The following is a 16,165-nucleotide window of genomic DNA, read 5'->3' as shown; positions in this document are numbered from 1 at the left end:
TGTTTAATGAGGGTCCTTTTAGGAGACCTTTTCAGATGTAGTCAGTTTATCGTGATTAGAAGTTTGTTGTCTTGTCAAACCAGGTTAAGGAGAGCACCACTGCTCTTTGCAATTCAAAATCACCGCCTCTGCTTTGAGTGACGCCTACATGAGGCATTGGATTGGTTTAGAAATGTGATGCTCAGTGAGTTCTGTAATTGTTCCCACCCACTATTAAGGAAATTTACTTAAGGGATTTCACCAGACGTGTATATATTATACTTTTGGCTCTGCGTGCTTTGCCTCTAGGCAGTGTTGATAGGTTTACAAGTATATATAGGTGTACAGTATATAGTGAAATTCGTACTTGCATGTGCTAATCAAAATGCCCTTCACACACTCTTCATGAATCTCCAATGTTATGATTAGTGAGCATTAACTATCTTACCTCAAAACTTCTGTCTTCCTTACCTAAAGATTCTCAGAACATGTTTGTTGTAACAATGCTGTATATATTTAGGGTCGATAGAATTCATGTGTGTAAATGAGAGGGAGGTCAGTGGAAGGGTGAGGATGCAAGGAGTAGAGTTGGCGAAGGTGGATGAGTTTAAATACGCGGGATCAACAGCAGTAATGGGGAGTGTGGAAGAGAAGTGAAAAAGAGAGTGCGGGCAGGGTGGAATGGGTGGAGAAGAGTGTCCGGAGTAATCTGTGACAGATGGGTATCGGCAAGAGTGTTAGGGAAGGTGTACAGGACGGTAGTGAGACCAGCTATGTTATATAGGCTGGAGATGGTGGCACAGGAGACCGAGCTGGAGGTGGCAGAGTTAAAGATGCTAAGATTTGCATTGGGTGTGACGAGGATGGACAGGATTAGAAATGAGGACGTTAGAGGGTCAGTTCAAGTTGGATGGTTGGGAGACAAAGTCAGAGAGATGACGGGATTGCGTTGGTTTGGACATGTGCAGAGGATAGATGCTGGGTATCTTCGGAGAAGGATGTTAAGGATAGATCTTGCCAGGAAAAAAGAAAAGAGGAAGGCGTAAGAGGAGGTTTATGGATGTGGTGAGAGAGGACATGCAGGTGGTGGGTGTAACAGAACAAGATGCAGAGGACAGAAAGATATGGAAGAAGATGATCCGCTGTGGCAACCTCTAACAGGAGCAGCCAAAAGAAGAAGAAGATTCAGACTTAATAAGGTAATGCACATAGCGGTGGCACACTGAGGGTCAGTTAAGTAAATCCTTTACAATAGGACATGAATGTTTACCTGTTCTGAGTAGCCACCATGACTGCAATAAAATATGGAGTGGTCCTGTGCAGTATGACAATTTAACTGAAGAAATGTTGGGGTGCCAATCGCATCATGTCATTTAACATTGATTGAATAAGCAAAATATGGCACGATTTTTTTTTTAATTTCTGATTTATGGTAGGGGTCCTCCCTAGTGAGAGTGGCCTTTTATTTTCCGAGCCTTCCCACATTTGGCAGATGCTAAACAGTTAAGCCTCTTAAGCAGGTCTTCGGCTTAAAGAACTGCAGGTTGACCAGGTTCATCCGGAGATCAAATCCTTAAATCAAAGTGACAAGAGTCTCCACAGAGTTAGTATTTATATTGCTACTTAAGACTTTAAAAGCCAATGGCAGGATTAGCCTGGCCAAGTGTGGGCGTTGGGGGCGGGGGGGTGATGGCTAAAACAAAAGCAGTTGAAAATATCTTGGAGGGTTCAAAAGGCATTGTGGCTTCGTCTTGAGCAGAGCGAAGCTACAGAGTGGCAGTAGAGACTTCAGTGCTACTAATTATTTGCTTACTTGCAGTCACCCTTAATGACCCAGTGGCACATTAGGACTCACGACCAGGCATCAAACTGAAAGGGAGATCATGAAGGAAATGAAGAAGAGACGCTTCAGTTTATTTCCCAATCTGAAGTTTGGAAATGACTCCAGCTTTTCGCAAAGCATCGAAGAAGATGATAATTCATTTCCCTTTGCCCTTGACAGCTCTGTTAAGCAGTGGAATTCCATGAAGGAGCTAGGGGAGCTTCACAACAATGCAGACAATGATGAAGAACACATTGAAGATTGTGGTGGCCGCGGCCAACGATGGTCCCCGAGAGGAAAGGTCGCAATGCTAAAGCTTAACATTGGTGGCAGGTTGTTTCAGATTGCCACTAAGGTGGCTGCCCGCTACCCTTATACTCGTATTGGAAAGCTGGCACTTTGTCCTGACCCCATAAAGAAGCTTTCGTTGTGTGATGACTATTCCGTTCTCACCAATGAATATTTTTTTGACCGGGATCCCACTCTATTTCACTACATTTTCCACTTCTACCGAAGCGGGATTTTGTGGGTCATGCAAGAGCTGTGCCCGATGAATTTTGAAGAAGAGATCCAATACTGGGGTCTGCGCATGAGGGACATGCATCGCTGCTGCCGGATTCTCTTTGAGGAGAAGCAGGATGAGTTGAAGGACTATCTAAAGATTCAAAGGGAGCTATTGGCTCAAATCGAACCCGAGCACAAGGAAGAGCACTTTGAGGGTATGTTTCTAGGTGAATTACGGAAAAACATCTGGAATTTGATGGAAAACCCTTACTTCTCCATCCAGGCCAAAGTGTTTGCCGTCTTTTCCAGCCTTCTTGTGCTCCTCTCCATTGTGGCTATGACTCTCAACACGGTGGACGACCTACGTTACACGACCTCCAGCGGAAAGACTTACATGGAGCACATAGAAACATTTTGCATCCTGTTCTTTACCACGGAGTACTTCCTGCGTTTGCTTTGTACCTGCAACATTAAGCACTTCTTGCGCAGTGCTCTCAATTTTGTGGACCTGCTGGCCATCATGCCTTACTTTGTCCAGGTCATGTTTGAGTGGTTCGCCAACCACGATGACTCGAGCTATGAAGAAGACTTGCAGGCCATGCGGAGGGTCAGTAAGTTCAGCAAAATTCTGAAGGTGATTCGCCTGATGCGCATCTTCCGTATCCTCAAACTAGCACGCCACTCCACGGGACTGCGAGCGTTTGGCTTCACCATTCGACAGTGTTATCAGCAGGTCTGCTGTCTCTTTTTGTTCATCGGAATGGGAATCTTCACTTTTTCAGCTCTCATGCATTCAGTGGAGCACGATGTCCCAGGTACTCCTTTCAGCAGCATCCCGGATGCCTGGTGGTGGGCAGCGGTGAGTACCTGTGGTGGGGTCTATGATTTTCATTATCAAAGGAGCATAGTATCCTGTGCTAAATGTGATTGTTCACTTGATTGTTGTTTTGTTTGAAATTTTTTAATTTGAGCTACATTATTGTCTAAGGCTTTGGTTTTCATTTAAAGGCCCACAGAGTTTTAAACTTAAAACGATCTCCGCCAACACTAGCGTTTTCACATCGTTTATGATAGTAACTCTGCCCACACTAAAATGACCCAAAATGCACCTGAGGTAGACGTTTGTCTGCACTGGGCATGCGCACATTGGCGGAAATGGGAAAAGGAAATGTTCTCCTTGAAAGGATGGTTACACCGTTGAACATGGGATTCATTACAATTGAGGAGAAACGGGATGAGCTGAAGGACTATCTATATGTTCAAAGGGAGCTATTGGCTCAGATCGAACCCAAGCACAAGGAAGAACGCTTTCAGGGCATGTTTCTAGGTGAATTATGGAAATTCAGCTGGAAACTGGATGGAGAACTCATAGTTTTCCAACCAGGCCAAATTATTTGCAGTCTTTTCCAGGCTTTGCGTCCTCTTCTCTATTGTGGCTATGTGACGGTGTGGGTTTGCTCCATATTACCAGTTGCATCCCGGGAGCCTCTTGATCCCGCTCTGGGTGATAACGTACCCGAGGGATGAGCCAGTGGATGTGGACACTCGCACAAAGCAAGGGGTAGGTGCAAAAAATAGTACTCTTGTTAAAACAATTCAAAATTAAACAGTGCCCCAATAAATAGTGCAGTGGACAATAAAGAATTACTTAAAAATGAATGATGCTGCAGATTAAAAACAGTTCCAATAAATGAATCCATTAAAAACATTGACGTTAAAAGCTACAGACAGTCCACAAAACTTTGAACCCCAAATACTGGCCTTTTAAACCTGGCGCCTTCTTCTCTTTATCCCATTCGGAAGTTGCAGGAGGAGGAGACGCTGACTGACCTTCATATCTTGGCCCTTTATCCCTTCCGCACTTCCATCGGCACGTGCAGGGCAACCTTTTGAGGCACACACACTTCTCCCACTGCTCACACTCGGCTGTTGTGGTAGACACCATCAATTGGGCGGTTCCTACTCCCCGGCAATCGCTTAGTAGGAGTTCTCTTACTTCAGCTTCAGGCTTCAAGTCTCTGGTGTCTTTAGATGGATTGGGAGAGCATGGGGGGTCATGAGGTTGCTGGAAAGGGGTGTGTGGTGCTCCTGATATCTCTGTAAAACGACAGAGTCCTAGTGCTTCCTCTCTTCTTGTATGGTTGTGAGACATCAACGCTATCCAGTGACCTGAGACGAAGACTGGACTCTCATGTGTGTTTCTCTGGAGAATCCTTAGGTACCGCTGGTTTGACTTTGTGTTGCTCATGGGGTCCCGAATGAGGCACATCGCCTGCATTGTGAGGGAGCGTCCGTTACAGCACTACAACCATGTGGCGCGATTACCTGAGGGTGATCCAGCTCACAGGATCCTTATTGCCGAGGACCCGCTAGCTCGACCAGGCCAAGTAAAACCTGGCTCTGGCAGATTGATGGTCATTACCAGATGGTGGGACTTGACCACATGTCTGTCTGGGGGGGGTTGCCAACTAGTATCCCAAGTTGTTTTGTCATGTAGTGGGTGCAGCAACGTGATGTGCCAGTGCATGCTCCCCCACCTGTCTCTGACCTTGGCAATAATTATTATGATGATGATTGTGAGTTACAATTTGTGCTTTGATGAATGGTAGGATGGATCTTTTGACATTTGAATTAGGCTTGGCTCTTCCAGTTCTTCTAAAAAGAAATAAGAAATCTCCAGCATAGGCCTAATACTTAAACTCCATTTGCTTAACTTGCCTCATAGCTCATACCTCTCACCAGCCTAGTTGGTCTCCTCTGGAAATTCTGTACCATTGCTATGTCTTGTTTTGTAATATGGAGACCAAAACTTCAAACGGATGTCCACATGAGGCCTCTCTAGAGTATTGTATCATTTAACCAGAACCTCCTTGACTTGTACCCCACACATAATGGTATACACCTATTTTTTTTTTTAAATATTCCACCAAAACCTTTTTCCAATGACCAGTTAGTCATCCCTACTACATCAATAACTCCTACTACTTCAACTGGAATGGCCAGTGATGTGTCCAGCGCTGATCTTCAGTATGGATTGTCCATAAGTGATGACCTGGTGAGGGGACAACAAAGGAGGCTGCACACAGGAAAAGCCATAGGTCCACATGGATTTGGTCCTCAAGTTCTTTGGGCCTATGCCGACCAACTTTTTGGTGTTCTCTGCCACCTGTTCAGTCTGTCATAAAGCTACAAAAAGTGCTGCTGCACTGGAAAACATCTTACATTGTTCCTGTTCCAAAGAAGAGAGAGGCATTTTCACCTAATGACTAAAGGCCAGTGGCACTTATGTCCACATCATGAAAACCGTTGAGAGGCTGGTCCTGGACTATATTAGTCCTCTTGTGGTAGACCACCTGGACCCACTGCAGTTTGCCTGTTGGACAAAAATTAAAGAGGAGGATGCAATGATCCATCTGATCCACAAAGCGTATTGTCACCTGGATAAAGCTGGCAGCACTGTGAGGATTATGTTTTTTTTTCCCCAGTGCCTTCAATACCGTCTTGCCATCTTTGTTAAGGGGGAGGCCATGGTGCTGGACTAAGATGGACTATCTGTTATGCAGACCACAGTTTGTGAGGCTTTAAAACTGTGTTTCTGATGCAGATATGAGAAACACTGGAACGTCACAAGGAACAGGCCTGTCTACTTTTCTCTTCTCTCTTCACACCTCAGACTAGAAATATAACAGCAGGTCAGGTCACCTACAGAAATTCTTAGCTGATTGTACACTTATGGGGTGATATTGATAAGGGGGATGAGAAGAGGAGTCAGGGGGAGAGCTTTGTTTCTTGGTACTTGGTCACTGGCTTATGTGTGTTGACCTTTTTATTGTCATTTCTGTTATTATTTTATTTAAAACCTAGCTACATTACCTGTCGAAGACAGTAATAGATTACATTTTAAAATATTTCATATTTCATCGGTTGATATCTCTGGCCTTACATGTACCCTCAGTGTTCTTCTTATGCCTTTCCTCGGCATTCTTGTGTGTCTGTCTCACCCTGTGTTTCTTCTCTCAAGCACACTCATCTAACGCCTGCTTCTCAGACTGTCATTTAGAGGTCCCCCGTTCACCTCCTGTCCACTTTTTGACTGTTACCATTGGTAGATGATCCAGCCTCCAGTGTGAAAACATTTGTAATTCTTGCAAAATACTTCCCATGTTTGAAGACGACTCTTAATGTTCTTCCTCAGTGTCCTCATGCGTGTCCACCGTCCTTGCTGAGCGCTTCTTGTCACAGTTGCATTTCACTGAACAACCAAAGGATAAACTGACCAATCAGATTGCAAGGTAGGACACACACACACACACTCTCTTATTAGCATTTTATTAGCTTGATTGATTATTTAGTAATTATACATTGCAATGCTGGAGGATATACTGAAAATTCATCACTATATCATCAATACGAACAACAAGAAGCTTTCACAGAAGTCATTTTGCTCCTGTCAGTGTTTTCAGTACATGCTCTCTCCTACTTTGTGCTTCTCTGAGCTGTCCTGCGCCAGGTTCCAGTGGTAATGTCCATTCCTTTGCTTCCATCACGTCCAAACCTCATTCTTCATTCAAACAAAAACACCATGCTGGGTATGACAAAGCAAGAACGCTAAAGCTGAATCTCAGCCAGGTAGGGATGAGTCAGATACAAACAAAGACAGGGTGGCACTAAAAAAAATAATGGCATGTCAATTATTTGGTCGTATTTCGGCTGCTGAACAAGACTTGTCAAATGTAAACTCGTAAAAACCGGCACTGCGACTAAACATAACACAAGAATCTCAATTCATCGCTTGAAATGCAGCCACGGGCATGAAATATGAAGAATGCATGGCCAAAATAAAGAGCGAAACTAACAAGCTGAAGTCTTTAACACTAATTAATAGTTCATATGCAAAAGATTCATGCAAATGGAATGTCATAAAGAGCACGAGTACAGTTGTGGCCAAATGTTTTGAGAATGACCCACAAAGTTTGCTGCTTCTGTGTTTTTAGATAGATAGATAGATACTTTATTAATCTCAAGGGGAAATTCACATTCTCCAGCAGCAGCATACTGATAAAGAACAATATTAAATTAAAGAGTGATAACAATGCAGGTATAACAGACAGTATTTTGTATAATGTTAACGTTTACCCCACCGGGTGCAATTGAAGAGTCACATAGTGTGGGGTCTCCTCAGTCTGTCAGTGGAGCAGGACGGTGACAGCAGTCTGTCGCTGAAGCTGCTCCTCTGTCTGGAGATGATCCTGTTCAGTGGATTCTCCATGATTGACCGGTGCCTGCTCAGCGCCCATCACTCTGCCACGGATGTCAAACTGTCCAGCTCTGTGTCTACAATAGAGCCTGCCTTCCTCACCAGTTTGTCCAGGCGTGAGGCGTCCCTCTTCTTTATGCTGCCTCCCCAGCACACCACCACGTAGAAGAGGGCGCTCACCACAACCGTCTGATAGAACATCTGCAGCATCTTATTGCAGATGTTGAAGGACGCCAGTCTTCTAAGGAAGTATAGTCGGCTCTGTCCTCTCTTGCACAGAGCATCAGTATTGGCAGTCCAGTCCAATTTGTCATCCTGCTGCACTCCCAGGTATTTATAGGTCTGCACCTTCTGCATACAGTCACCTGTGATGTTCACGGGGTCCATGAGGGGCCTGGTCCTCCTAAAGTCCACCACGAGCTCCTTGTTTTTTCTGGTGTTCAGTTGTAGGTGGTTTGAGTTGCACCATTTAACAAAGTCCTTGATTAGGTTCCTGTACTCCTTCTCCTGCTCACTGCTGATGCAGCCCATGATAGCAGTGTCGTCAGTGAACTTTTGCACGTGGCAGGACTCCGAGTTGTACTGGAAGTCTGATGTATGTTGGCTGAACAGGACCGGAGAAAGTCCAGTCCCCTGCGGTGCTCCTGTGCTGCTGACCACAATGTCAGACCTGCAGTTCCCGAGACGCACATACTGAGGTCTGTCTGTAAGAAAGTCCACGATCCATGCCACCAGGTGTGAATCTACTCTCTGTGTAATCTCTGCCAGCTTGTTCCTAAGGAGCAGAGGTTGGATGGCGTTGAAGGCGCTAGAGAAGTCCAGAAACATAATTCTTAAAGCACCACTGCCTCTGTACAAGTGGGAGAGGGTTCGGTGTAGCATACAGATGATGGCATCCTCCGCTCCCACCTTCTCCTGGTATGAGAACTGCGTGGCGGACCTATGGCCTCAGGTGGTGAAGCAGCAGCCGCTCCATGGTCTTCATCACATGTGACGTCAGAGTGACAGGCTGGAAGTCATTCAGCTCACCAGGACGTGATACCTTTGGGACTGGGGCGATGCAAGATGTTTTCCAAAGCCTCTGAACTTACTCCTGTTCCAGGCTCAGGTTGAAAATGCGCTGTAGAGGACTTCCCAGCCCCAACGCATAGGCCTGCAGCAGTCGTGGCCTTAGATCTTTCGATCTTTTTGTCAGACGTTTCTCTGGTATACTGAAGTAGAATTACAAGCATTTCATAAGTTTCAAAGGCTTTTATTGACAATGACATTACGTTTATTAGCAAAGTTAATTTTTGTTGGACCTTCTTTCTTTTTCAGGACTTTTGCAATTCGCCCTTGCAGGCTGTCTGTCACTCAGCTTCTGGGCCAAATCCTGACTGATGGCAGCCCATTCTTGCAGAACCAATGCTTGGTGTTTGTCAGGATTGGTGGGTTTTTGTTTGTCCACCCACCTCTTGAGGATTGACCAAAATTTCTCATTGGGGAGTTTCCTGGCCATGGACCCCAAATTTCGATTTTTTTTGTTCCCCGTGCCACTTAGTTATCACTTTTTCCTTATGGCCCGGTGCTCCATCAAGCTAGATTGTTCATTGTTGGTCACCAAACTGTTCTTGGGTGGTTGGGAGAAGTTGCTCTCGGAGTATTTTCGGGTCCCATTCTTTATTCTTCTGGGAACCTTTAATGCTGCCAGAATTTTTTGTAGCCTTCCCTACTTGGGCCGTTTCAAGTGCTAGTGAAGATGAGTTTGCTGATAAGAAAAAGCAGAAATTAATGAATGTAAACCCTATCTTTAGAAAGAACCATAAAGACAGGGTAAGAAGCTGGGTCATCCGGGAGAAGCTCAGTGTAGAGCCGCTGCTCCTCCGCATCAAGAGGAGTCTGTTGAGGTGGCTCGGGAATCTGATCAGGATTCCTCCTGGACACCTCCCTGGTGTGGTGTTCTGGGCACATCTAACCGGGAGGAGGCCCGGGGGAAGACGCAGGACATGCTGGAGGGATTATGTCTCTCGGCTGGCCTGGGAACGCTTCAGGATTCCTCCGGAAGGGCTTGAAGAAGTGGCCAGGGAGAGGAAAGTCTGGGCATCTCTGCTCAAGCACTTTGAGCAACTAGCACTTTGAGCTACTGTTTGTATGAAAATGTGCTATATAAATAAATGTTGTTGTTGTTGTTGCTCAAGCTGCTGCCCCCGTGACCTGACCTTGGATAAGCGGAAGAGGATGGATATGTAGAACTTGAAGTGATTTCTCTCAATCTAAATTTGAAATAGTGAACTAATTTGTAATTGAAGTCCTACAGAATGTTTCTCTGTTTTAAGGGTAGGCAACATGTAAGAGAAAGAGTTCCTTAGGTTGGGATGGATTTTACTGTCATGTTCATTGACTGTTAACATATTTACATTAGCTTTGGCCTTAAAAAAAAATTTTTGAGAAAAAAAAATACCCTTTATTGGAAATTTATTTTAGTAAAATGGTGCATCGTTGGATGGTCCAGCCTGGCCACTCCTTACACTCCACCCTTTGCACATTTTCCAACAATGTAAGTAATCAGGAAAATGTTTTCTGTTCTTCTGATCTCTTACCAGGTGAGCATCTCCACTGTGGGCTATGGCGATACAGTTCCCGAATCGGTACTGGGTCGATTTGTCGCTTTTGGATGCATCTCTTTTGGAATCATTCTCAACGGCATGCCAATCTCCATCCTTTTCAATAAGTTTTCAGACTACTATGCCAAGCTGAAGGAACAGGAGGGTGACACTGCTGTGAAGCTTCGTGGCAAGGTGCGTTTAAGGCAAAGAGCTCTGCGCAAACTGTCAGAGTGTTGTACCCCATATGTTACCATCAGCTCTGGACAGATGTCCACCAGGTCCACACAAAGGTTACCCTAAATGTTGGAATAAAGAAGAGGGGGAAATCATAGTAGCCCATAGTAATTATCGCTTTGAAGGATTTGCTATGACATGATTCACTTTGTTGGTGGAAGATGGTCAAAGCTTTCTCGATATTTGAATGTTTACATGATGGAAAAAAAGATGAGGGCTCATTTTGCAAATCCTAGAGCAACATGGTGGCAGAAATGTATTGAATATTCACTGAATTTCATCACTGTGGTCTGTGTATTTAATTAGCTTCTCTTTTGTTCATACTTATTATTATGTTGCATTGCTTGCATTTTTTTTTATGTCTATATCTTATAATGTAAATTATACTGTGCATTCTTGGTTTTTTTTTGCTTTCTCTGAATGGAACGAAGGTCGAATACAGGTTGAATGTTTGGGTGAAACAACCCAGTAATCCCCGTTTATGCAACAAAAAACGCTGTCAACAAATAATGGAGCTTTTCAACTTTGCTGCTCTCTTTCTTTTCATTTGGCTCCAAATGAAAGTGACTCACGTCAGGCGGCTCTTATACTCCCAAATCCAGAAGGGGCGGGGTTTGGGAGGACTGTGGAACGTGGTCCTTCAGAGCTAGGGGTGGAAAGTTTAAGGGTGTTAGCTACAGCGCCACCTCTCTTCCCTCGGTGGTATCGCTTACCTCGTCTGAGCCCTGAAGACGGCCACTTTAAGCACGCGTGTGACATCTATTATGCTTCACTAGTTTATAACAAAAGTACTTCTTGAGTCCTGTCAGGAGAAACGCTGAGGGAAGTCTTAGTTTCCAGAGATTTCTAGCAAAAGAGGTAAAGCTCCTAGTTAGTCACTAATTTGTTTATGGTACATTAAATTAAAGATATAATAAAAAGTTACCAAACCATGTCAATTGAAAATCCAACAACTGGTGAACCCCCAGACAGAGTGGAGGACCAAAACCATGTCACTTGATTGATTTTGAATTTGAAAAACCCTTCACCCTGAACACTTCTACACGTTCTGAAATCATCTGAAGAAATTAACAGCTCGAGCACTGACAGCTTCTCCGCTAATAGGGTGGGGGTCTTGGGGGGGTTTAGAGAGAGAGAGCACTACAAATAGATGAACACACACAGGCTTGGTCCACAATAGAAATAAAATCCTACAGTACTTCTTTATATTCCTTGCTTTGTGCCCCAATAAGTACAAGTTATTGCCAAAATACTAACAACCCAATTGTGCTTCACTCACTCAGAATATGGAACCAATGTAGGAAGCATTTTAAGATAAAGAAGCCTTCATCTGCCGCACCTCTGCAGGAGAACCACCTTTTTCCACCCTCTCAAATGTACGCAGTTTTTAATGTCTGGAAAACATTTGGGATTAAATCACTTAGTGATCTGAACATAGACAACGTCTTCGTGTCGTATAAACAATTGCACTCCAAATTGAATTTTCCAGCTACACGTTTCTTTCACAACCTTCAAATTAGAAACTTTGTTAAACAGAACCTGCCTAATTTTCCTCACCTCACCATTCTGGAAAAAATATCGATCAGTCTTGATGACTCAGACAGCATTTCTGTAATATATAAAACCATTTTACAGTCCCTCACTTTCAAAGATCCAGGAGGACATTGGGAAAAGGATCTCTCACTCAACATCTCGGAAAAGGAGTGGAAGGTAGCAATGCAGAGAATTCACTCGAGCTCCATATGAGCAAAGCATACAATTATTTAACTCAGAATTATAGCACATCTGTCTTGTGTAAAATTGTCAAAATGTAAAATGTTTCCAGTGCAAAATTCAACCTGCAAACGTTGCAATCGAGCTCCAGCCTCACTGGGCCACATGTGCTGGGCCTGCACCACAAGAACTTCATTCTGGACCAAAATTTTTAAATGTCTTTTAGACAGCCTTGGGGTCACAATCCCTCCTAATCCATTAACAGCTGTGTGTGGTGGGCTTCTAGAGGGGCTTAAAGTGGAGAAGGACAAACAAATTGTAATGGCCTTTACTACACTATTGGCACAGAGACTTATCTCGCTGAACTGGAAGAATCCTAGCTCTCCTATTCTAAGTCTGTGGGTAACTGATGTTATATGCTACTTGAAATTGGAAATAATAAAATACTCACTTAGAGGATCTGTGCAAAACTTTTTCAAAGCCTAATCAATAACATTTCAGAATAAGCATTTAAATTGAGGAAGCAGGTTCTCTCCCCCTTTTTACTCCATTTATCTTTATTCATTTATTAATTTATCTATTCATTTATCTTTACTAGCATAAAGTTTTACACTGCTGGCCTAGCTCTCTTTCTCAGGGGTTTGGGTTGATGTGTTTAGAACCTTTTTATTTATTTAATTATTGTAAAAATTGAGTTATGTGTATGGAATGTTATTTGATTTTAATAAAATCAATAAAATTAAAAAAAAAAAAAATAGAAAGGGAGCACATCCTAACTGCTGCAGCTTCTATCAAGTTGGTGATATTCCAGCAGAGTCTGATGCGGATTGCATGTCGAATGATTATTAAATACAAGATGTTATTTTATGTCATGATCAATGTTTATTTCTTTGTTTCTTTGCCATTGTGACTTTGAAGAAATACTGCATATTTATTTCCAGTATACCAGGCCCATTTGTGGACACAGTGAACCAGAAGATATGATGATCGTTTTCTTGGTCCTGGGTAAGAATTACAGTAGTCCTTTTATTCTGTTCATTTAGAAGGCTGTAAATGATTCTTTAATATAAGCTAAGTTAAATAATAGAGTAATTAGTCGCATGTGTGAGTGTCTTTAGCATGGGAAAGGCACTTTTTAAATAAAATATTATAAAATATTAATATTGTTTTTATTATTACCAAAACCAGTGTTGTATAGTAACAAAGTAGAAATACAGTAAATCCTTGCTATCTGTGGAAATGCTTACCCGTTCTAATTAAAGTGTAACCCATTTTGTGACACCCGTGGTCTCACCATGCCTATTCGCGGATGAGGGGCACTATGGGATGAAGCAGGGGCAGACATCGAGGGTTACATTCGTGGCCATGCGCAGTAGAAAAAAAAATCCCAGAGGCCTAGCACATAGCAGAAAAACGGGAGTTTGAGCAAAAACACGTCTAATGCCCTTAGATGTCCAGGGGCTGCACGCGCCCACTACACTGAATGGATCAATGTGTGTCTACCTGGCACCCAGTGTCATGGGAAAGCCTTTGAACCCAATTCATGAACAGGACCAGGACCTGCGATTATTTCCCATGAATGAGGAACTCCCAGTAAGTGCGGGTCATAAGGTCACACTGATTAAGTCTCCGCACTTTATACACTCCACTTATTGCTACTACCGATTTGGATGGTTTAGTGAGGTCCTCAGGCTGGTCCTACTGCAGTCAGTCATGGCTTCTGCTGGAATGCCTAGAAGACAATCAGACTTGACAAGAAAGGAAGTAAAATTCAAAACAGGATTGCCAGCAGAAGGTGGCATGGCTCTACCTAACTTCCAGTTTTATTACTGGGCAGCAAACATACAAGCTATAAAAACCTGGACACAGATAGAAGAACACACACAGGCCTGGTCTGCAATAGAACTAAAATCCTGCAGTACTTCTTTATATTCCCTGCTTTGTGCCCCAATAAATGCAAGTTATTGGCAATATACTGATAACCCAATTGTGCTTCACTCACTCAGAATATGAACCAATGCAGAAAGCATTTTAAGATGGAGAAGCTTTTATCTGTGGCACCTCTGCAAGAGAACCACCTCTTTCAACCCTCACAAACATATACAGTTTTTAATATCTGGAAAAAATTTGGGATTAACTTGCTTAGAGATCTTTATACAGACAACATCATCGCATCCTATGAACAATTACATTCCAAATTTAACATTCCAGCTACACATTTCTTTCACTATCTTCAAATCAGGAACTTTGTTAAACAGAACCTTCCTGATTTTCCTCATCTTGCACCCTCATCCATGCTGGAAAAAATATTGCTCAATTTCATGGACTTAGACACCATCTCTGCACTATATTAAACTATTTTACAGTCCCTCCCTTTCAAAGGTCCAAGAAGACACTGGGAAAAAGATCTCTTAATCAACATCTCAGAAAAGGGGTGGAAAGTAGCAATGCAGAGAATTCACTCGAGCTCCATATGTGCAAATCATACGGTTATTCAACTCAAAATTATATATCGAGCACATCTGTCTCGACTAAAACTCTCCAAAATGTTTCCAGGGTGAGAGCCAACCTGCGAACGTTGCAACCAAGTCCCAGCCTCAACAGGTCACATGTTCTGGGCCTGCACCAAATTAACATTATTCTGGACAAAAATTTTTAATTACCTCTCAGACAGTCTTGGTTCCCAATCCCTCCTAACCCATTAACAGCTGTGTTTGGTGTTCTTCCAGAGGGTCTTAAAGTGGAGAAAGACAAACAAATTGTGATTGCATTCACTACACTTTTGGCACGCAGACTTATTTTGCTAAACTGGAAGAATCCTAACAATCCTCTTTTATAATAATTCATTACATTTATATAGCGCTTTTCTCAGTACTCAAAGTGCTAACTTTTAAGTCAGTGGGTAACTGATGTTTTATACTATCTGACATTGAAAAAAATCAAATACTCAGAGGATCTGTACAGATTTTTTTCAAAACATGGCAGGATCTAATCAGTAATATTTTAGAATAAGCTCTTAAAGCAGCGAGGAAGCAATTATTTCCGCATTTCTTTTTCTTCTCCATTCATCTCTATTGCTTATCAAACTCATCAATTTAGGTATGTTTACAAGCCTTAAGTTTTACCCCGTTGGCCATGCTCCCTCTCTCAGAGGCGGGGGGTCGACCTGTTCTCAATCCTACTTTTTGTAAAAATCGATTGATTGCTATGGAATGATTACAATAAAATTTAATTAAAAAAAAAATTGCCAGCATCTACATATAATGGACCTGTGGAAGGATCTTTACAGAGCCTCAAGGGCTGTGAATGGAGGACTAACGCATCCACCCAACACTGTCTTCCCCCACAGAGCCTCTCCACAAGCTGGCACCCCGTCAGAACCTTACCCCACTTTACTCCATACTATCAATATCCACTCTGTTTTTTAGGAATGTAACTCCTGCTGAAAACAAGAATTGACTGTACTTCATTACTGTATTTAGCCACAAGTTTTAATGATTCCAAAATTCTTTGACCACTGGAATGGTTCTGGACTTAAGCATGACATACAAAGTCTAAACGTCTGCGTTTTAAAAGTTTTAATGACAAGTCAAGTAAAATGACACCTTTTATTGGCTAAAAAGATTACAACATGAAAGCTTTCGGGGCCTGAATTGCCTTGTAAACATGCATATTGTAATCTCTTTAGTTAGCCAATTAAAGGTGTCATTTTACTTGACTTATCACTACATTCATAATTGCTAACACGGTACAACACCCTAGTACTGCAGACATAAAGGTTTTTGTTAAATTCAAATGCTAAAGTGAAGATCATCGGTGGGATGTTTTTGAAAAACAAGTCCAATCCATGGAGGCCTCACCTCACAAATTACAGAACTTAAAGGATCTGCTGCAATTGTCTTGGTCTCAGATACCACAGGAAACCTTCAGAGTTCTAGTGGTGTCCATGCCTTGATGGGTCAGTGCAGTTTTGGAGGCACAAGGGGGACCTGCACAATATTTGGCGGGTGGTTTTAATGTTGTTGTTGTAATCAATAAGCTGGTTAAGTTTGTGGACTACAGTGGAACTTC

The 16,165-nt window shown here is 42.8% G+C and overlaps 1 protein-coding gene across 1 annotated transcript; it reads left to right on the top strand.

The window, feature by feature from the left end:
• Positions 1-1,862: 1,862 nt before the first annotated feature.
• si:rp71-39b20.4 (potassium voltage-gated channel subfamily V member 2) lies at positions 1,863-12,105 on the top strand (the record flags this gene model as incomplete). The annotated part of the gene is made up of 3 exons (XM_039764627.1): positions 1,863-3,164; positions 10,145-10,382; positions 12,086-12,105. Coding segments are annotated over exons 1-3 (1,560 nt in total), but the record flags the coding sequence as incomplete, so codon positions are not given.
• Between the last annotated feature and the right edge of the window lie 4,060 nt (positions 12,106-16,165).

This window comes from Polypterus senegalus, chromosome 10 (genome assembly GCF_016835505.1).
Source record: "Polypterus senegalus isolate Bchr_013 chromosome 10, ASM1683550v1, whole genome shotgun sequence".
In the NCBI taxonomy this organism is placed as follows: Eukaryota; Metazoa; Chordata; class Cladistia; order Polypteriformes; family Polypteridae; genus Polypterus; species Polypterus senegalus.
The sequence above is the reverse complement of the archived record's forward strand: the minus strand, read 5'-3'. Positions and strand labels throughout refer to the sequence as shown.